The sequence below is a fragment of the Odocoileus virginianus genome, chromosome 7 (assembly GCF_023699985.2).
Source record: "Odocoileus virginianus isolate 20LAN1187 ecotype Illinois chromosome 7, Ovbor_1.2, whole genome shotgun sequence".
NCBI classification, from domain to species: Eukaryota; Metazoa; Chordata; class Mammalia; order Artiodactyla; family Cervidae; genus Odocoileus; species Odocoileus virginianus.
Genome location: NC_069680.1, coordinates 31077706 through 31098904, shown reverse-complemented (window position 1 = coordinate 31098904; position 21199 = coordinate 31077706). Strand labels below are relative to the sequence as shown.

General features: G+C 49.6%; 1 protein-coding gene across 8 annotated transcripts in view; it reads left to right on the top strand.

Annotated features, from left to right (window-relative positions):
• The window catches only part of C7H10orf143 (chromosome 7 C10orf143 homolog), an 89609-nt gene that overhangs the window by 12425 nt on the left and 55985 nt on the right, over positions 1–21199 (top strand). For 3 of the 8 annotated variants that reach the window (XM_070470440.1, XM_070470442.1, XM_070470439.1), the window contains exons 2-5: positions 4834–5007; positions 5105–5167; positions 9878–9960; positions 16086–16590. In XM_070470440.1, the coding sequence (XP_070326541.1) occupies positions 4834–5007; positions 5105–5167; positions 9878–9960; positions 16086–16443 (678 nt within the window). In that variant the 3' untranslated portion in view covers positions 16444–16590. Of the gene's footprint in view, positions 1–532; positions 628–4833; positions 5008–5104; positions 5168–9877; positions 9961–15860; positions 15966–16085; positions 16591–21199 lie in introns of those variants that run through there. The other 5 variants (XM_070470441.1, XM_070470443.1, XM_070470444.1 and 2 more) reach the window with 4 other exon arrangements.

The following is a 21199-nucleotide window of genomic DNA, read 5'->3' as shown; positions in this document are numbered from 1 at the left end:
CTTTACACAGCATGCCTCTCTCTGCACTGTGAAGGCTGAGCAGATCCTGAGTAACCGGAGCTTGCAGTCTTTGGTCTTTTCTTCCTCAACCCTTCTATCCGACTCAGGCGGAACACGGAAGGCGGCACCATTTCCAATCACAAAGGTGATTCGTATGATTATGGCAGTATTTGGCAGTACTTTGATACACTGGAAAATAACAAGGAAATCAGATAAGTCTTGGAAACTAAACTTAAGGCTTACGTAGCAGAGCCTGGCATTAAATTTAAAGCAGAAGGACCCTCAGCAGTCCCCAGGACCGGGTGGTGCTTCCTGAGGGGGAGACGTAAGCTGGGGGGGTGTGCCAGCCTCGTGTGGACCTGGTTGGCGGGTCGCTGGGGCCCCTCAGCCAGGGTGTTTCCCCTGCAGACTCGGGACCACGCCGTGGAGGTGGGGGGTGTGGGCTCTGCTCTGTTCCGTGGTGGTGACAGCATGTTGGGAATATTTTACATGGTTCATTTCAGGAGGAATAATGACAATTTCGAAATTCTAGGACATGGTGTCTAGAAGAGGAAGATTCTGGAAAGCCTCTCAGACATGGGAGAGTGAAAGAAAGCAGGAATGCTTGGTCGGAGAGCAGCCTCAGAGGTATCCGAGAGCTGTCTTCACACATGGGAAAGGACTTTCGTCTTACACCCGTCACTCTTTATGTCGCTCAGGAGGGAACAATTAGGATCATGGGAAGGTGATTTGGCTTCCATCTGTATTCCTAGACGTGTGGTATACACCAGAGCAAGTGCAGGAGGTTTTTTATCTTCATTTTTAAAATTTCATTTCCAAGTAGTTTTAGACTTACAGAAAGGTTGGAAAAAACCAACTGTAATATAGAGAATTCACCTGAGCAACATACATGGTCATAGTACGATCAGCAGACTCCCAGGCTCACCTCATGCACGATCATCGCCCAAGCTCCAGCCTTACTCCAGCCTCACCAGTTTTCCCACTAGCACCCTTTTTCTGTCCTGGATCTCTTCCAGGACCCCACACTGCACTGAGTTCTGCTCACTCTAGTCACTGACTCGTCCTTCCAGGACCCCACACTGCGCTGAGTCCTGCTCACTCCTCTAGTGACTGATGCATCCTTCCAGGACCCCACACTGCGCTGAGTCCTGCTCACCTCTCTAGTCACTGACGCGTCCTTCCAGGACCCCACACTGCACTGAGTTCTGCTCACTCTAGTCACTGACTCATCCTTCCAGGACTCCACACTGCGCTGAGTCCTGCTCATTCCTCTAGTGACTGATGCATCCTTCCAGGACCCCACACTGCGCTGAGTCCTGCTCACTCCTCTAGTGACTGATGCATCCTTCCAGGACCCCACACTGCGCTGAGTCCTGCTCACCTCTCTAGTCACTGACACGTCCTTCCAGGACCCCACACTGCTCTGAGTCCTGCTCACTCCTCTAGTCACTGACGCGACCTTGGTTTCTTGACCCTGGAACTTCTACAGAGCAGCGGTCTGCTATCTGGCAGAAGACTGTCAGTCCATTTGGGTTGTCCAGCATCTTCTGTGATGAGGTTAAGACCACACCCTTTCTGGCACGAGTATCACGAGGTGATGTTATGCTTTCTTAGTGCATCTTATGGGGGCTGTGATGTCAAGACGTCTCATTACTGTGATGCTGACCTTGTCTCTAGATGAAGATGGTTTCATACTCTGTGAAGTTACTGGTCTTTTCTTTATAGTTAATAAATACCTTGGGGGAGATATGTTGAAACTGCACTTATATTTAATTTATAAATTAAATTATAACTATTATAATTATTTATTATAATTAATAAATACCTTGGGGGAGATATGTTGAAACATGAAAATATACATTGAAACTTTGTGTATAAAACTGAAACTTTATAAATTAATAAATACCTTGGGGGAGAAAGCCTATTTCTCCTTAAGCCTTTGCCTTCTGAGTTAGCATCTATTAGTAGATCTTGCCTAAAATATTTTTCACTTGTGTGTTTACCTCATGCTGATTTTGTCTTTCCCGCATTCATTTAACACTCACTAATCTTTTTCCTGGTGCCCTTTGATACACGACTGTCACTTGTACAGTATTGACCTGTACTAAAGAATTTTTCCACTTTCCCTCTCCCTTCGTCTCTCGTGTTTTAGTAGAATTATTTCCACCATGTCAGAGGATGTCATATTTGCACATTTGTCTGTCAGCCTAATTCCACCTTTATTTTAAATTTAGTCTGAGATGTACATCTTAATACCTTCAGATGCTTACGAAAAATCCTTATGCTGGAATTTTCCCGGTCATCACTGGTTAGTTAGATGAAGCTTACCCTCACATAGAATCCTCTGGAAGGGCTCATGGGTGTAGTTATCTCTAAGTTCATGTATGTTGAAATTCTATTTCTGTAATCTTGATATTTGAAGGACAGCCTGGTGGATTTTAAATTTTTGGTTCATGTTTTCTATCACTGAGTTTTAAAAGCATGTTTCTCCATTGTCTCACTTATGTGTTGGCTTTGAAAAGCCTGATGCCTGTCCAGTTCCTTTTCACTCTCTCTCATTGATCTGCGCGCCCAGGGGCTTTGAGGATTTTGTCTTCATCTTTGAAGTCTCCTGGTTTTATTAGGATGTCTCAGTGTTGATCATTCTGGGTTAATTTTCCCAGGTACCCTGTGAGCCTTGTCAATTTAAGCTTCAGTCAGTTTTCCCTTTCCGTGAAGTTTTCTTGGGTTATGGTTTTGAGTCAGCTTTGCTGCGTTACTTTGTTTTACTCTTTCCAGAGCTCTGACTTAGTGAACATTTCTTCCTTCTTTGTCTTCCCTTCCTGCTGCTTCATTTTTTTAACCCCTGTTTTTTCTTTATGTCGTTTTCCTTCCCTTGGTTATGCTCCTGCCCTTCTTTGGTGTCCTCTATTAATTTTCACTTGAATTTATCCTCTTCAGTGCATTTTATAATTTATTCCTTATTTCCCTCATTACGTCCCTGAACTCGTTCAGGTCTCTTCTTGGTTTCTTCCCATTTTTGTCCTCTCTATTTTTACATTGCTAATTCAGGGTGGTTTTTCATGTCCTCAGATGTTTGAGTGTTTAATTATGTTTTTAAGAGTGTTAGACTTACAATCTCCTTTTGACTCTTGTCTTTTTCAGGAGGAATTTTTATGTTTTGGGGTATTTTTTAAAGATTGCTATCAGGCACCTCTGCTGTTGGTGTGGCTGAGCGCAGGTGGAGGAGGTGTCTGTCTGGTGGTGGACGGGGTGGCTGTGAGCCACCTGATATGATGGGCATCCTCCCTTGCTGGGCCCCAAGCTTGCCCTCTCTCTCCTTCTCGCCACCACCCGGCCCCGGGTCGCCCGCCCGCCCCGTTGCCCGTGTCCCTCCCAGGAGCTGGGTCCCGCCCGTGTCCCTCCCAGGAACTGGGTTCGGAGGAACCTCTGTGAGGCTTTGTCCGCTCCGCCGTGCGGACTTGGAGCCCCTGCTGGCGTCTCGGCTCTGGGGCTCCGGCTCTTTCTCGCTGCAGGCCCCGGCGCGTTCCCCTCGCTGGCGTCCCTGGCCTGTCCCGCTCACAGCGTCTCCTCCTGCCCTTCTCAGGGCAGGGCCATGTTGCAGGGTGTGGGCTGGCGCGGAGGGGACCCGCACCGGCGTTTGGTGGCTTTTCTCTCCCCCGGCCGCGCTCTCAGATGTCTGCATCCTCCGATTCAGGTTGTGCCCGGGCTGTGGTTCTGCAGCGGTGACTGTGACCTTTCTGGACTTCCTGTGTTCAGGAAGGACTGTGGCGTTGGGGGCGGGGGCGGGGACGGCTACCTCTGCCCTTGTCTCAGCCTCCCGGAGTCTGCACTGTATTCACCCCAGGGCATTTTTCTCTGGTGTAGGGGCTCAGAGGTCAGAATTTGCCGTTTTCCTCCTCAGGTGTCTATTCTAAGACGTGTTAGTTAGGGAAGAGTAAAACTAGCACTTGCTACCGGGTTTCCCTATTAGATAAATCCGTAAAATAAAAAGTCCACTTAGAAAATAATGAATGAATAATGGAATGGATCGTGAACAGATTTGGCACAAATCATAACGATGGTTTGCCGGTGACCGCGGAGGGTGTGGGACCCCCCGTGAACCAGGGGTGTTTCCTGACTCTGGCGGGCACCGTCCAGCAGCGGGGACCCGGGACAGTGTGGACCTTCTGTCCCCTGCAGAGGCTGCCTGCCCATCAGCTCTGTGTCACTGAACACATCCTTACCCCGCGGAGCACAGACTTGGAACTTGGAGAGTCAGCCGTTTCCTTCAGCTTTGGAAGACTGCTTTTGTAATTCATCTTTAGTTCATGGGAATGCCAAAGTCAAATGCTGCCTTTCCGGAAGGTTATCCCTTATGGGCTGTGTGTGCAGTTTGTGAAATAAATAAAATCAGTCCACTCTTCAGTGTCAGGAAGACAAAGAATTACCCACGTGAAATTACTCATATCATATTAAGAAAGTACCTACTTGGCAAAAGTATCGAAGCACATAACTAGTTTCTTGAACAAAAATTTATAGGTTTTGTACATTCTCGATATTGATAAACCAGTCACAACAGTTTATTATAAGAATTTTGACCAAAATTGCTTGAAATGACTATTTTAAACTTGTAAAGCTAAGTAAATATCAGACTGTGCTGGAAGTAATGAGGTTAAGTATAACTGATGGTGGTTATTCCCGGAAGATAAAGTTGGAAGTTGCCTCTCCCAATGTCCTATAAACTTTCCGAGCTCCTCGGGGCTCTGTTTTTGCAGCGAGGTGCTCAGAGGCAGATTCAGTCAGAGCGCCGCATGCTTTCTGAGGCTATCTAAAGTGAAACTGTCGTTGCAGAAGCGGGCATGCAGGAGGCTGGACGCCGCGGCGCCCGAGCGGGACTGCCACCAGGTGAGGGTGTGCATCGCAGCGTCCGGGGGCAGCGAGGAGCCCGAGTCCCCGGATGCCCAGCGCAGAGGCCGCCTGCCCTCACCACGGCCCAACAGCGGCCAGGGCCAGCCAGGCACGGGGGTAGGTTCCTGTTCCCACCAGACCAGCCTTTACCTGTTCAGTGAAAGTGTGAATAACTGCTGCCCTGGCTCATCCGCGGCTGTGATTTGTTGGACAGGGTCCTCTGGATGGCGGAAGGAGCCGGGCCCAGCCTTGCCCAAGGTGCATCGCAGGAGAGTCTGTAAGTGCGTTCCCCTGCTTGCTGTGACGTGAAAGACCTGTCCTTAAATCCGGGATATGTAGAACAAGGGTCGTAGAAACGGCCGTTTCGTTCCTAAGGAACTAGGGATGTAAATTAAAAGGTGCAGGTTGATTTTCTTAGCATTCTACTCGGCTGCAAACTGATTTGCTTCCAGCTTGAGACTGAGACTACAAATTGAATATTTGAAATTCTTGAAATATTGAAATTCTTTCTAAAAACAGGCTTTAGAGAAGGGAACAGGTCCTGGAAATGGTTGAAATAGAGCTAATCTGAGGACATCTTAGACAAATAACCTTAACTCATTTAGTTAGCCAAATAGGAATCAGTGTTGCTTTTTCTTTTCCCCCCTTAAGCTTTTCTTTCCTATTTGCATACACTTCACATAAATCACAAGTTCCAGAAGGAGAAACACAGCATTCACACCATTAATTCCAAGGAATAGGACGTCTTAATGTTGCCAGAGTCAGAGTCTCAGTCCCCTGTGCTGGACAGAAAATCATGAAGTGTCGTTGTTGTTCCTGTTCAGTCACTAAGTCGTGTCCGACTCTGCGACCCCGTGAACCCCAAGCACACGAGGCTTCCCTGTCCTTCACATTAGCATCATGATACCTTTGTTCCTAAATTTGGGCTTGTTCTGAAAATAAGTTAATAGCTTTGAAACCTCTATAATTTTTTTTTAAATTTCAAGCTTGCAGTCTTCATACTGCAATAAAATAGAATTGTGTATAATTTCCACATAGAGACCAGGAGCGTCTGTGTGTATGTGTGTGAGTATTTTCAGGATTTCCCTGCAAAGATCTTCAGAGGAAACATGGGGCTGCTTTTGATAAGCAAAAGTTTGAGTCAGTAAATTGCAGAATCTTCACTTGGTGCATTGTAGGTGACTGTTTCGTAGGGGGAGGCAGTGATTTTGTTTTAAACAAAGGCCAGTCACCACGGGGCTCTCTGATTACCTGGCGTCCTTAGACAAGTACGAAGACCAAGGCCGGGTGGACCCGCCCGTGGAGACATGCCTTCCTACTCTGGCCCTCCGTCCTCAGGAAACTTTCCGCAGGTCATGTTATATTCTGTGGTGTGGAGGTGGTGGTGGTTTAGTTGCTAAGTCATGTCTGACTCTTGAGACCCTGTGGACTGTAGCCCGCCAGGCTTCTTTGTCCAGGGGATTCTCCAGGCAAGAAGACTGGAGTGGGTTGCCATGCCCTCCTCCAGTGGAATCTTCCCCACCCAAGGATCGAACCCAGGTCTCTTGCATTGCAGGTGATTCTTCAACGACTGAGCTACCAGTAATCCTGAGTAATGTTGAAACCAAAGATCCAGCAACTTACTGTATTTCAGTTGATTCATGTAACTGCCAAACGTGCCCTGGATTTTGATAATTAATATTATGACCCCACTATGGGTAAAGTGCATTATTGCTGGTGACTAACTCGAAACCTTCCTAGTTCTCATCCCATTTCCATGGAATGTGTCTTTCAAATCCCCCATCTGTTGGGCAAACAGTTGGAACGTAATACAGATTCTTAATGCTCCAAGAGGTTGTCTTCTGGCATGAACAGCTTAAAGGAAAAAAAAATTTGGCTCAAGCAGCTGATTGGATCATTTAAGCTAATGTTCTGTTTGAACAACAGCACCTATTTGATTAGGGTTTTCCTTCCCTTGTGGTTCCCCAAGCTTGCCTCTGTATGTTTCCTAGGAGATGAATCTGTGCGTGGAAAACCTATATTGATATGTAAATATATCATTTTTTTCACTAATGCTCAATATTCTTTTCATCTAAATTTTCAGAAAGTGACTTTAAAAAATCAGTTTCCCTTTATTTGTAGTTATTCTCAATAAAATTTCACCCAGGCTTGGGTGATTTAATATTTACACCCACTATTTCTAAAAGTCTTATGTAAATAAAGATTGAAATGTGAATTTGAAAAGTCACACCTCTTGATATTTGAACAGACTATAGCTGCATATATCTTCTTTTTCTAATAATATGGCTAGTTTCTCTCTTAAGCTTTTAAAATAATAAGACACTATTTTTATATTCCAGAACATTAAGAGGCTCAGTGTTAAATAAAAAGCAAATAGTATTTTTAGAAATGCAAGATCCCAGGGAGAAGTGCTTAACAGTAAATCACCTATGGGCAGCAATTCCAAATTTCAGAAGACTTCATTCAGTGCGGGGCTCCACTCACGGATGCACCCCGTTCACACGGAGCGTGCCTGTCCAGGCCCACAGTTCCTGGGGCTGACCCCGGGTGGCGGGCTTGGCTCAGAGAGCAGCAGGGGTCACACTGGGGGCTGTGTGGGAGCCCTCTGTGTGTGTGCGTGCTCAGTCGTGTCCGACTCTGTGACCCCAGGGAGTGTAGCCCGCCAGGCTCCTCTGTCCATGGGATTCTCCAGGCAGAAATTGTGGATGGGTTGCCGTTTCCTTCCCCAGGGGATCTTCCTGACCCAGAGATTGCACCCATGTTTCCTGCATTGGCAGGCAGATTCTTCACCACGACACCCCTTGAGAAACCAACGGGGAGTCGCTGATGGGAAGCTTATACTGGTGTCCCGGCTAGCTGGACGCTTGTCCCTGAGAACCTCCTCAGTCCCCGTCCTCTGCTGTGTTTCTGATCTCAGCAGGTGTCATCTGACCCGGCTGGTTCTGCTCGGAATTCTCGCGTGGCTCTCAGCTCACCGCCTGGCCTGTTGTCTTTCTCCCACCAAGCTTTTCCTGATTGTTATCTGAGTCCTTGCTTGTGTGCAAGGACTTGTTCCGTGGACCTTCTCAAACTCACTCCCCAGGCTGACACACGAGCCTCTTCTTTGGCCCGTTGCAGCTCACTGATGTGTCTTAGGGTGATCAGTGTTCAGGTTCAGCTCCTCAGTTCAGTTCAGTTGTTCAGTCGTGTCCGACTCTTTGCAACCCCGTAGACTATAGGACTCCAGGCCTCCCTGTCTATCACCAGCTCCCACAGTTTACTCAAACTCATGTCCATTGTGTCGATGATGCCATCCAACCATCTCATCCTCTGTCGTCCCCTTCTCCTCCCACCTTCAATCTTTCCCAGCATTAGGGTCTTCTCAAATGAGTCAGTTCTTCACATCAAGTGGCCAAAGTATTGGAGTTTCAGCTTCAGCATCAGTCCTTCCAATGAATATTCAGGATTGATTTCCTCTAGGATGGACTTGTTGGATTTCCTTGCTGTCCAAGGGACTCTTAAGAGTCTTCTCCAACACCACAGTTCAAAAGCATCAATTCTTCGGCTCTCAGCTTTCTTTATGGTCCAACTCTCACATCCATACATGACCACTGGAAAAACCATAGCCTTGACTAGACAGACCTTTGTTGGCAAAGTAATGTCTCTGCTTTTTAATAAGCTATCTAGGTTGGTCGTAGCTTTTCTAGTACAAGTTATTACTAAGAAACAGCTCCTCATCACCCCGCCTGTGGTACAGCCAGCTGGGGTGAAGCCATCCCTGATTCTTGGGACGTGGGGTTATGTCACTGAGGGTGTCTGCTGTGCCCCCCGGGTGGGCGGCCCTCTCTGCTGTGCACCGTCCATGCTGCAGGGCCAGGGCGATGGTCTCCACCTGCAGGAGGCTCGTTTCCTACCTTGAGTGGTCCCAAGGCTGGGTCTGCCGTGCGGCTGGCTTCCTTCCTTACTTGGCTCAGCATTCTTGGCCCAGAGTCTCATGGGAGCCAGGTGTGCCATAAAATCATGCCCTTCTTAGAAATTTTGTCCCATTAAATGAAATGAGTCCTAGTGAGGCTATGAGAGGTCTCCATGATAGCCGCATGAAGATGTATGAAGGGGGGCATTATCAGGCCGGAAAGCCACAGAAGAATGGAGTCAGGATGTTGGCTGAGGGGGCGGGCCGTGTTGTCAGCACCCCTTTTTCTGAGTGCTCCTGCCCCTGATGTGCTGCAGCTCATCAGGGAGGGGGCCACCCCCAGACTTCATGGGTCAGCATGGCAGTCACCTGCGGCGCCTTTCCCTCCCCTCATCTCCCCCACCCCAGGCAGCCTCCCCGCCCCTCCTTCCAGGGTCCCAGCTCCTGCTGGGTGGCAGCCCTCGGGCTCTGCGGTCACCCCATCTCTTCCCTTTGTTCCCCCAGCTGCCCCCCTCTCCAGAGGGGGGCCCCTCCTGGGGGAACACGTGCCTCCCTTCCTCCTGTGGATCCTCTTCTCTTCCGTCATCTGTGATCTTGAAGCCCATATTCCTCTCATGAGATGCCTCACCTGAGTCTCTGTTCTGATCGGACCTCACCTGAGCTAACCGGCTAAGGGGTGGACAGATCCTCCTGAGAACAGAAAGCCTGCGGTCTTTAACTAGACCTGGGATCTTGGGAGCCAGTCCCCTTTGCTAGTGTCTGTCTCAGGTGATTGAGTTTTTACCCAAGCTGGTAGTGAGTTAACTACATATGAGCCTACATGCAAAACAATGTTTTGGTTTTGGGGACCCCGCTGTTCCCAATCCCCAACAAATTGATTTGGCTAACAGCCTGTTCATTAGTGTTGAGAGCAAAAACTAAGGGAGCATCTTAACGAGCTGCTACGTTATTCCCTTTTTGACATTGAAACCCATTGCCTGACAGCAGCATCGGGGGCTGGGAGAAGAGAGGTGGGCGATGTGGGGACAGAAGTGGAGGGCGGGGGGTGGGAGGGGTGGTCCCCAGCCTACCGTCTGGGTTTGGTTTTCCCTGCAGGGCGGAGGGAGGCGCCCCAGGATGAACATTCTGATTCTAAATGGATGCATGTTTCCCGTGTGCTACTACTTATCTCCAAACAGGTGACCTTTCAAGTATTTGCTCTATTTTATTTACCTGTCTGTCTTAGCAACTGCTCCCTGCCCCCGCAGCATCTATAAATACTGCCATGACTCAGGGGTGGGGGAGAAACCGGTGCAGACAGGACTCTGTGTCCCCCTCTCCATGGTGACGCGGGCAGTGCTGCCTGGCCCGGGGGGTCAGGCCCGGAGTCAGGGCCGGGGTGGGCGTGGCAGGCTCTGACGTGGATTAACACAGACGCGTGTGCAGCGGCTACACCTTATCCGTCCTTTATCCATACGTCCTGAGAGAAGACAGCAGTCACAGAGGGGTCACCGGGAATGCAGCTGTTCCTTCCTCGGGAATCATAGTGCCCCGTGCACTTCCCCGAGGTTCGGAAGGGACCCCAGAGGTCATCGGTCAGGTTGCCGATGAGGAATGCGCTCCATGGGGCTAGGTGACCGGCCCGCTCCGCCCCGCGGCTGGTGGGGGGGCGCCTCTCCTGTGCCCACTGTCCTGGCTGCTCTGGCCCCGTCACTCCCGCACTGGGCCCGGCGGCGGCCCTCTCTGATGCGCTCAGAAGCACAGCCGTGAGGCTGCGAGGCTTCGTGGGCGTCCTCCCCCGACCCGTGAGGGTGTCATAGGCGTCCTTCCCCGACCCGTGAGGGCGTCGTGGGCGCCCTTCCCCGACCCGTGAGGGCGTCGTGGGCGTCCTTCCCCGACCCGTGAGGGCGTCGTGGGCGCCCTTCCCCGACCCGTGAGGGCGTCGTGGGCGCCCTTCCCCGACCCGTGAGGGCGTCGTGGGCGCCCTTCCCCGACCCGTGAGGGCGTCGTGGGCGCCCTTCCCCGACCCGTGAGGGCGTCGTGGGCGCCCTTCCCCGACCCGTGAGGGCGTCGTGGGCGCCCTTCCCCGACCCGTGAGGGCGTCGTGGGCGCCCTTCCCCGACCCGTGAGGGCGTCGTGGGCGCCCTTCCCCGACCCGTGAGGGCGTCGTGGGCGCCCTTCCCCGACCCGTGAGGGCGTCGTGGGCGTCCTTCCCCGACCCGTGAGGGCGTCGTGGGCGTCCTTCCCCGACCCGTGAGGGCGTCGTGGGCGTCCTTCCCCGACCCGTGAGGGCGTCGTGGGCGTCCTTCCCCGACCCGTGAGGGCGTCGTGGGCGTCCTTCCCCGACCCGTGAGGGCGTCGTGGGCGTCCTTCCCTGACCCGTGAGGGCGTCGTGGGCGTCCTTCCCTGACCCGTGAGGGCGTCGTGGGCGTCCTTCCCTGACCCGTGAGGGCGTCGTGGGCCTCCTTCCCTGACCTGTGAGGGCGTCGTGGGCCTCCTTCCCCGACCTGTGAGGGCGTCGTGGGCGTCCTACCCCGATCCGTGAGGGCGTCGTGGGCGTCCAAGACAGCGCTGAGTCCAGCAGGCGGCCAAGGAGGGGTCTGGCTGTGTAAGTGTAGCCAAATAGACGAGTTTGCGTAGACTTCCTGACAGAATCTTCTGGTGTAATCTCTGACAGTAAACGTTTCCTCCAAATATGGATGCCAGAGAATTAGTTTAAAAAAAATTTTTTTTTACTGTGTTGTTGAGATCATTTCAGGTTCTGAAGGAATAGAGAGCTTTCAGGTGACTAAACAATAAAACTAAAACGTCTTTCTATGGGGATAAAATATACCATGAGGAGACAGTGAAACGGATTTTTGCAGAAAAGCTAATTTAAAAAAAAAATGGAGTTTAGATTTCTCACGAGCATGTTGGACTAAACTAATGTATGGTACAGAAAAAGACATTAAATGCATTGTTAATCGTATTACAAGTGGAGAGAGAGGCAGGACAGCAGATAGAGACGTACTCTGCTGGGGCTGCTGTCAGGGCCCGGCTTTTGCTGGGTTTGGTCCTAGAGTGGGCTCACAGAGATGTGTACAGAACACCCACAGCACTGCTTGCTTAGCAGAAAGCTCGAGACCGCTGCAGGAGAACGGACACGTGGCTCAGTCGCTCAGTCCTGTCTGAGTCTGCGACCCTGTGGACCATAGCCCGCCAGGCTCCTCTGTCCATGGGATTCTTCAGGAAAGAATACTGGGGTGGGTTGCCGTTTCCTTCTCCAGGGGATCTTCCCCACCCAGGGATCAAACCTGGGTCTCTTGCATTGCAGGCAGATTCTTTACCCACTGAGCCACCATAAGTGGATCGGCATGTATTTATTCAGTAAATATACACTTCAGTGAGAATGGATGATGTTTTACCTGTGGCATTTTGTCTCGTAAGCTATGTAATGGTTTGTGGATATTTGTTATATTGCTGTCTATATTTTTTTGTATTCCTGTAAAGTCCTGGTGAGTCTTGGACCTGATGTATCTGTACGTCTGATGTATCATGGTGAAACTGAACAATGTGAAAGAGAATTCTGGAGAGCTGCCGGAGAGGAACCACTGATGGCCGTGAAGGAACAGTGCTTTGAGTAACAGCAGACCCCCCATTAGTTACAGACACCAAGGACCGTGGAATAATGCTCTGCAACGCTAAAGGGACTGTCCTGTATGAACGTGCATCTGTGACACGCTCAGAGCTGGGGAGACCAGTGCAGTGGGAATTCCCTTGCCCTCATAGTAATTCAGTTGCCAGAACTAACTCCAGAAGAGAGAATCCCAGTGGAATAATTTGGGAACATTCTCAAAAGCTACCATCCCAGATAGTTTTATAGGTTAAAAGAAATTCTACATAAAGGAACGTACAGATGACTTTCTTTAGAAAAAGAACTACATTATTTGATCAAAGGAGGAAAAAAAAATCAAACTGTCATCTTAATAGAGGCAGAAACTGCTCAGTTACTCCAAATCCCACTCAAGATAAAACCAGAAATGAGGGTTTATCCTGGTGAGGTTGAAAGGTCTCCGCACTTAGGGGGAGCGTTTCTTTAGATGAAGAGAGAAACAGTTTGTTTGCCATCACCACTTCTGCTTGGCAGGGTTTCTAACTCAGACAAGTAAACAAGGAAGAAGAAACATGGCATAAGAATTAGAAGGGGAAGAAAACTAAATTGTTATTTCCTGATATCATCTACATAGAAAATCCAAGCAAATCTGCAGATAAACTACTAAAACTGATATTCAGCAAGATTGTTGACCATAAGATGAGCTAGCAAAAATAGGATGGACGAGGAGATAAAGAAATTGTGCTCTTTATCCAGTGAAATATTATTCAGCCATAAAAGAGGGAGATGCCACCATTTCCAGCAACATGGATAGCATCTGGGGGCATTGTGCTAAATGAAATGGGTCAGACAGAAAAAGACAGATAATGTCTTATACATGGAACCCAAAAAACAAGAAAAGCTCATAGAACAGATTGGTGGTTGCCAGAGATGGTGCGTGAGGGGTGGGAGAAATTGGTGAAGGGAGTCAAAAGGTAAAAATGAAAACATCAACAGGAATCTGTTTTAAAAGCAGTAGCAGCAGCAGTGGGTAGGTGGGCCCTTTAAGCGCCTCAGACTGTGCAGAGCAGGTTCCTCAGACCTCTTAAGGGTCAGCATCCCTGCTGAGGAGACAGGCAGTCCCTCCCTTGTAGCCCACGGTAGTGAGTTTGAGAGAACGCAAATTTATGTATGAGAACAGCCTGAGTGGATTTTGGAGAGTGTCCTCCGTGCCTGCTTTGGAAGTCCAGGAAAGCTGTGCATACAGTTTTTTTTTTAGTTTTAAACTCAAGGCTTTTGCTGGAATATACATGCATCCTTACACCCTATTTTTAAAGTTGCCATTTGTCCACAGCTCCTCTGTGAAGCTCGTGATCCTTGCGTGTCGGGGGCAGGAGCATTGTCCTGTCACAGCACTGTGGTGGGGGCCCCCGCCCCTCAGAAGCCTGGGCCTGGGCCAGGGCTGCGTCTTCCCTCCCAGCGTGAGCCCCTGACTCAACCTCCGAGGAGCAGGGACGGTCACGGGGTGTCACCTTGCTTTTGCCCACCTCCCCCTGGCTCCCGTGCCACCCACGTGTCCTGTCCCTGGTCGAGATGCATCGGTTCCCGGACTTGATCCCTTTGGACATACTCGGGAGGAGACTGACTGGAAACAGCGTGTTGGCTGCTGTTCTGAGCTGCTCACCAGAAGCTGCTGGGCGCTGATGAGTACAAGCTCTGTCCCCACCTTCCACTTCCACCCCAGAAGGCTCTCTGTGGGCTGGGCTGGGACGCAGTCCAGCACCAGGGAGCGTCAGGACCGTCTGGGACGGAGGCAGAACCTGACCTCGGGCATCCAGTCTTCTTTTTCCCTGGTGTGTGGTCCATGCTCCTCCACTGCTGCAGACTTGCACTGACAAACAGTCCTTCATAACAAGGTGGAAGGCCAGGTTCAAATAGAGGGTTGTGGACTTTCTCAGAGCTCCATGCTGGGACCTGGTGCAGTGAGGGAGAGCTGGCCCCTGGCCCACCCTGCTCCCAGCCCAGGCCCTGTCCTGACTGCCAGGAGGCCTTAAGCTCAAGCACACAGACGCGTCCTTTCCCGTCCACGTTCCTGCTCCCACCTGCCCACGGTGCACCTTTCAGCCTGCAGCAAGCGTGCCAGAGCTGGGCTCTGATCTCAGGAGCAGGCATCTGGCAGGGAGGCGCTCCCAGCCAGGGGACAGGACCTATGGGGGGGTGGGGCACGTCCACAGAGATGCAGCCAGAGGACGTCCTTCAGAAGCTGCGACCCAAGGCAGAGAGAGTGCTGCTGAAGTGAGACAGCTTGAGTGGAGGAGGGGCTCATAGGTAACAATCAGGGGAAATGCCGTTTTCATGGCTTCTTGTGGACTTGAGCTATGATCTAAGGTCCTTTAATTTTAACCGGAGAGTCTCATCAGTATTTCTTGTAGGGTAGGTCTGCTAGCGACAGATTTTTTTCTGTTTTTGTTCATCTGGGAGTGTCAATTTCTCATTTTTGAAGGATAGTTCTGTTGGATACAAAATTCTTGGTTGACTTTCAGCACTCTGAATTGGGCTGAGAAATCAGCTGTTAATTTTATCGACGATCTGTTTAACTTAAGTAGCATTTCTTTCTTTCTGCATTGAAGACTATTTGGTTTTTGACAGTGTTATTCTGATGTACCTAGGTGTCTCTTTGGACCTGAGTCTCTTTTGATCCCAGTATTAGAAACAAAACAAAACTGTCTTGAAAAAAAACACTCTTCTCTTGGTTGGTGGAAAAATAGTGAAATTGTGTTTTATCAAAAGTGTTGTATTTCCCTCTATTGCTTCTGATATCACTTTTCCAGCCTCCTCAGACAGGCAGTGGGCATTCTGATTGTCGACAGTGAGACTAGCATTTAAGGCACAGCTGTCCTCTTCCTTCAGGACTTTATTAAGTCAGGGGCTTGGTGCCCAGACCCCCCATCAGACGCGCCTCCAGTGGCTGGTCCCTGCCAGTGGCTACCTCAGAGTCTGAGGACATCAGACCTCACTTCTGCATCAGGGACAGAGGTCTGAGCTTTGAGAGGGATGTCAACAAACGACCCTGGGGAGAAAAACGTGATGATTTGGAAACTTGAAGTCATGTCAGGGAACAGAGATTGGTGAGAGGTTTAAGTGAGTGATTCCTGCAGGTCTTCTGTGTAGAAGATTTGAGGTTTTGGTCCTCTTTTGGAGGTGTCTGTGTGCCTAGTTGTCCCCGTCTTATTTGTTCTGCCTCCAGTGTGTCTCCAGATAAAGCCCATCCAGACGGGGGTGCAGTGGGGTGGCACAGTGGCACATCTCAGTCACTTCTGCATGAAGCTGAGGAGACAGGAGGTCTGCTCCAGGGGCAAGGAGGCCAGGCCTGAGTGGGAACTTCGTGAAGCTGGGTTACTTCCAGCCCTGGGCCCCCTGCGAGGAGCCTGCTGCAGCGCACTTGTGCTGAATCTATATTCAGTATTAAAAAAACTAAACTATGAGTTTATAAATGATACTTTGATTCTCTTTTTTCCTCTCTCACAGAACCGTAGGAGAGAAGAGAAATAACATTTATGGAGAACATTCTATGTGCCAAGCACTGTAGGAAGTGCTTTAAATATCTTAATTATAGTATTCTATATATGCTCTGTAAGTACGTGCTTAGCTCAGAATGTGTGTTAGCTCAGCCGTTTGAAAGGCAGAGCTCTGTGTTGTGAACCTGAAGCCAAGGTAGGTTCATTCCCACGACGCACCGTTTTCTCGTTGTAGGGACATTTTAACCACACGGAAGATCGGTAGAAGAACGTGCTGGGAGAGGAAGGTCCCGGTCATGGTTTCGAGCCCTCGTGCACCAGAGACGTACTCCCCAGGTGGACCTGGCGCCTCCTGTTCCGAGGTCCCACCTCCTCACTCCAGAGCCAAAGAGCCTCCAGACCTCACTCCCGAAGCTGCCTTTCCAGTGCAGCCTGCTGGGGAAGATCAACGGCTTTATTTAAACGTTGAAAGTGTCCAGCGTCAGCTCCCTGTGAGGTTTGAGAGTCCGCACCCAGATGTAAAGCCCCACTCCGTACTTTGCTGTTGTTTCGAGGGTGTATCCAGAGCTGCTCATGTGCTCTTTTTTAATTAAAAGTCTTATTTTTATATTGAAAATGTTTTATAATCTTACACCGAATTTTACTAAATGTTAGCATCGAGTCTGTTCTGTGTGATTTCCCCAACTGAAGTTACCAGGCGCAAGACCACTTTTATATTAAAGTGGGGGTTTCTCATCTTCTCTCAGGTTTCAGTGTCTGGTCTGACGGTAGAGACTGGCGAGTTCCCAGGATGCCCTTGTCATCTTGAGACGGGTCCCAGCAAAACCCCGGGTAGCAGCTTGTTCACAGGTCCTCTCCCCTCCTAGGGCTGCGGCAGACAGAAGCCCAGCCCTCCGTGTTTCCCCTGGCTGTCCGTGTGACCGTGTCTTCTGCCACCAGCCGGCCCGCAGCATCCACGTTCAGAAGAGCCTGATCCGTAGGCAATCGTGGTGTGCAGTCATGGGCGAGAGGTTCAGGCTGGACGGACGAGGCCAGAAGACAGGGTGCAGAAAGGAAATGAACGCAACAGCGTCTGTAGGATGGATTACCCGCAATCACAGGGCACTGCCAGGCTGCAGGACGGAAAGCATTTTCTGCTCCCACCATTTTTGGAGCCACTGGACAGTGAACCCCAAATAAGCTTGCAGAGCTGTGACCAATGGAGAAACGTCCAGGCTGCACGAGAGAAGGAGCTGAGGTTTGAGACCATAAAAAGACATTCTTTTAGGAGTGTTAATTTACTTCTCTCTTCTCAAATGAGATCGACACCTCATTTGTCTGGAAAACATGAAGATGCTTAGATCCCAACCTGGTGTTTTGTGTATAAGCTCTTCCTTTCCCCCCAGATCCATGGGGAGAAGGGGTGTCCACGTAGGCACAGCGAGTGTTTGGTCACTGAGGTGGCACACGGGTCACCCCAGCCGTTTATGTGGACTGAAAGCTTTCGGGGGAGAAGAAGCCCCCACGCAGCGCCCGGCCTAGTGCAGGACAGCCACCCCTGCGGCAGGGCCAGGCGGACATGGGTCAGGACTCACCTCCCCACGCCCGCCAGCGCCTCCGCCTCACTCTCGAGTATGCAAGGGTCTGAGGACCCAGGGGCTGTTATTAGCGTGAGACCTGAGTACAGGAGGCCTGGCCGCTGCTGGGCACCTGCTCCCTGCCCGTGTGTCACTATGTGAGACCTGAGTACACGAGGCCTGCCCTCTGCTAGGAATCCGACCCCTGCCCCATGGCCCTTCTGAGGCCAGAGCGGTTGGTCTTCTATGGGAAAGCCGCACACGAGGAGACCTAACAGCGTGAATCCGACGAGAGGGGTGCATTAAAGACAGCCGGCATGTGGGAGCCAGCAGCTTTATCCCGAACTCCTGCAGTTCTCAGGCTGGAAGGAGAGCATGGCAGAGCTGGTGGGGCCTACGGGACATGGCCTCCATTCTCTGTCAGCTCAGAACAGGCCTGCAGCGGAGCGCGCCGAGGGTCTAGGCTTCCGGAACCTTCCCTGTGCCCCTCGGAGCCCACCATCTGGCCTTCCCGCCCACAGAGACCCCAGGCACAGAAAGCCTGGCGGGGTAACCTGTGGGCATTCTGCCCTCCTGGCCTGGCCTTCGCCTGGCTCCAGATTCGCCCCCTAATCATCCCCATCTCTTCCACCGGCCCGCTTCCTTCTGGGCCCTGCAGCCTGAAATGGATCGGGGGAGAGGATGTTTTGGTAAAACTTTCTTAATTGGCATTTTTATGATTATAAAAATATACTTGTTCATGTAGAACAGAAGGGAGGAAAACAGCCCATCCCCACCCCGCGTGTCCACCCTGGGCTTGCTGGGGGCGCCTCCTCTGGATACGGACTTCTTTATTTCCGCCAATGTTACCGAGTGAACAGGCTCCCATGTCACTGTGGGAAGCTGTCGTTTTAAAAGGTGGCAGGGGGCCCTCCCTGGTGGCCCAGTGGTTAAGTCTCCCCCTTCCAATGCAGTGGGTGTGGATTTGGTCCCTGGTCAGGGAACAAGGTTTCCACGTGCTGAAGGGTGCAGCCAATAAATGTTTAAAATTAAGTAAAACTTGTAAAACATGTTATTTCAAAAAAGTGCGTTATCTTCTTGGCTCTAACTGCCATCGGTCGGGAAAGGCTGGCTCTAAGGGCATAGGTAAGCATCAGGGAGCCGCTCTGTCCTGTGTAGACGTGAGGAGCTGCGAGAGGCAGGAGCGGACCCACGGCCCAGAGACCTCACACAGGGACCCCCTCTCTCGGCACCTCAATCTGTCAGCCCCACAGGTACCGAAACAGATCAGGCAACACGCAAAACCTGCACAGATTCCATGAAACTGGGTTTTGACACACCCGGGACAAGTGTGAAATGTGATTATACCTTTAAAGGGCTCCATCTCTGTGTTCTTGCCAAAAAAAGAGGAACACCCCAAGGAAACAGACCAGGCATTTGTGTGTGTGTGTATTAAATACACTTACACGTAAGTTGATACCCATTAAATTTTCCATGCATTCTTTAAACATGATCTGTTGTTGCTTTTTGTGTAGAGACGAAAATATCAATACATACATTTTATCATTTCACAAAATAAGTTTATAATGGTTTATGAACCTTGAAACAACTTACAAAATTCTCAGAAAATTCAGAAACATGGTAAATGGTTTTCACAGACATATTAGCATCACTTGAAATGTTTTGCCTCCTTTTAAAATGTAGTTTAATCTTCAATTTTGTTTTTTACACATATTCCACCAGTGTTACCATGGGACTTACCTGTTTTGCCTCCTTTTAAAATGTAGTTTAATCTTCAATTTTGTTTTTTACACATATTCCACCAGTGTTACCATGGGACTTACCTGGCAGCCCAGTGGTTAACACTCCACGCTTCCAGTGCAGGGGGTGTGGGTTTGATTCCTGGTCAAGGAACTAAGATCCCACATGCCATGCGGCTCAGCCAAAAAAAATAAATAAATAAAGCACAAAGATACCTCAAATTCCCATAGATAAGTAGAAATGAAATATGAATATAAAAGTATAAAAATATTACACAGGGATAACTGATGCTCACATTTCAATGTGTATCTTAACAAAACTTCTGTGTGAGCATACACACGTACCAGCCTGTCCTCTGGATGTTACCGTCATGGACGTCTTCTCACGTCAGTGCGTGTTTAAGCTGTCATTCTAAAGGTCAGCCTAGGGAGTTCCGTAGTTAGGATTTGGTGCTCTGACTGCCGTGGCCTGTCCCTGGTCGGGGAACTGAGATCCTGCAGGCTATGCATCGAGGCAAAAAAGGAAAAAGAAGGTTGGGTTAGGATGCTGCACGGTATTAACTCCACTGACTGGAAACGCAGTGTGTTTGTCCACTCACTCCCTAGTGTGAATTTATGTTCTTTTCATTCATTCATTCTTTTTTTCATCTACCTGTTACAAAAATTACTGGGTAAATAGTCTTACAGATAGAGTTTTATAAGGTCTTTCAATTATATTTGTAAGAGAAGATTCTAGAAATTGTGCTGCTGGGTCTGCGGGTATACTCAGATTTTCTGCCATTTGGAAAGGTGGTCCCATGTCCCTTCCCATTCAACACCGAATAGAATCCACACTTTTTATTATTATTACTAACTTGGAACATCTTGAACACACAGGAAAGTAGGCAGAACCAATAGTACAAGGACCCTGTAGCCTTTGACCTTCTCCAACAAAGGTCACCGTGGCCAGTCCTGCCCGCCGCCTCCACCAACCTGTGCCCTGGGAGCAGATTCTAGCCATAATACTAGTTCCGCTATAATTATTTCCATCTGCCCTCCCAAAGAAGCAGCATAAAAAGCATAACCACAATACAATAGTCAGCCCTCAAACAAAATTTACAATAATTCCTTATTTATGAAATCTCTAGTCTTTGATCAGATCCCTCTGCCTCTTCAATTTCATAGATGGTTGTTTTCATTTTGTTTGGTTTTTCACGATGTGTTTGAGTTGGATGCAGGCAGGGTCCATGTACCAGACTGGCTGATCTGTCCTGAGTCTCTGATCTAGGGGTCTCCTTCCTCCCCCTTTACTCCTATACAGTGAATTTTCAAGAAGCTAGTTTGTTCATACAGTCTGTGTCAAAATGTTCCTCTTTGCATCTCCCAAGTTTTACCTACTGCTCTCACCTTTGTCTGGGTTGTCTAGGTTTGTCCTTGCTTCTTTCCTTCCAAAGAGCGTCTTCTAATTTCATGGCTGCAGTCACCATCCACAGTGATTTTGGACACAAAAGAAAACCCGTCACCGCTAGACAGTGTATTAAAAAGCAGAGACATCACTTTGCCAACAAAGGTCTGTGTAGTCAAAGCTATGGTTTTTCCAGAAGTCATGTACAGATGTGCTAATTGGACCATGAGAAAGCTGAGCACCAAAGAACTGATGCTTTCGAGCTGTGGTGCTGGAAAAGACTCTTCAGACTCCTTTGGACACCAAGGAGATCAAACCAGTCAGTCCTAAAGGAAATAAACCTTGAATATTCATTGGAAGGACTGATGCTGAAGCTGAAGCTCCAATCCTTTGGCCGCCTGATGCGAGGAGCCGACTCATTGGAAAAGACCCTGATGCTGGGGAAGATTGAGGGCAGGAGGAGAAGGGGGGACAGATGATGAGGTGGCTGGATGGCATCGCTGATGGTGAAGGACAGGGGTGCTGGTAAGCTGCAGTTCATGGGGTGGCAAAGAGTCAGCACAACTCAGCAACTGAGCAGCAACAGCAGCTTGCCTCGGGTCCTGGTCGGGGAACTGAGATCTTGGTGTTTACTATAGTTGCTGTTGATCCAGACGCTTGATCAGATTCA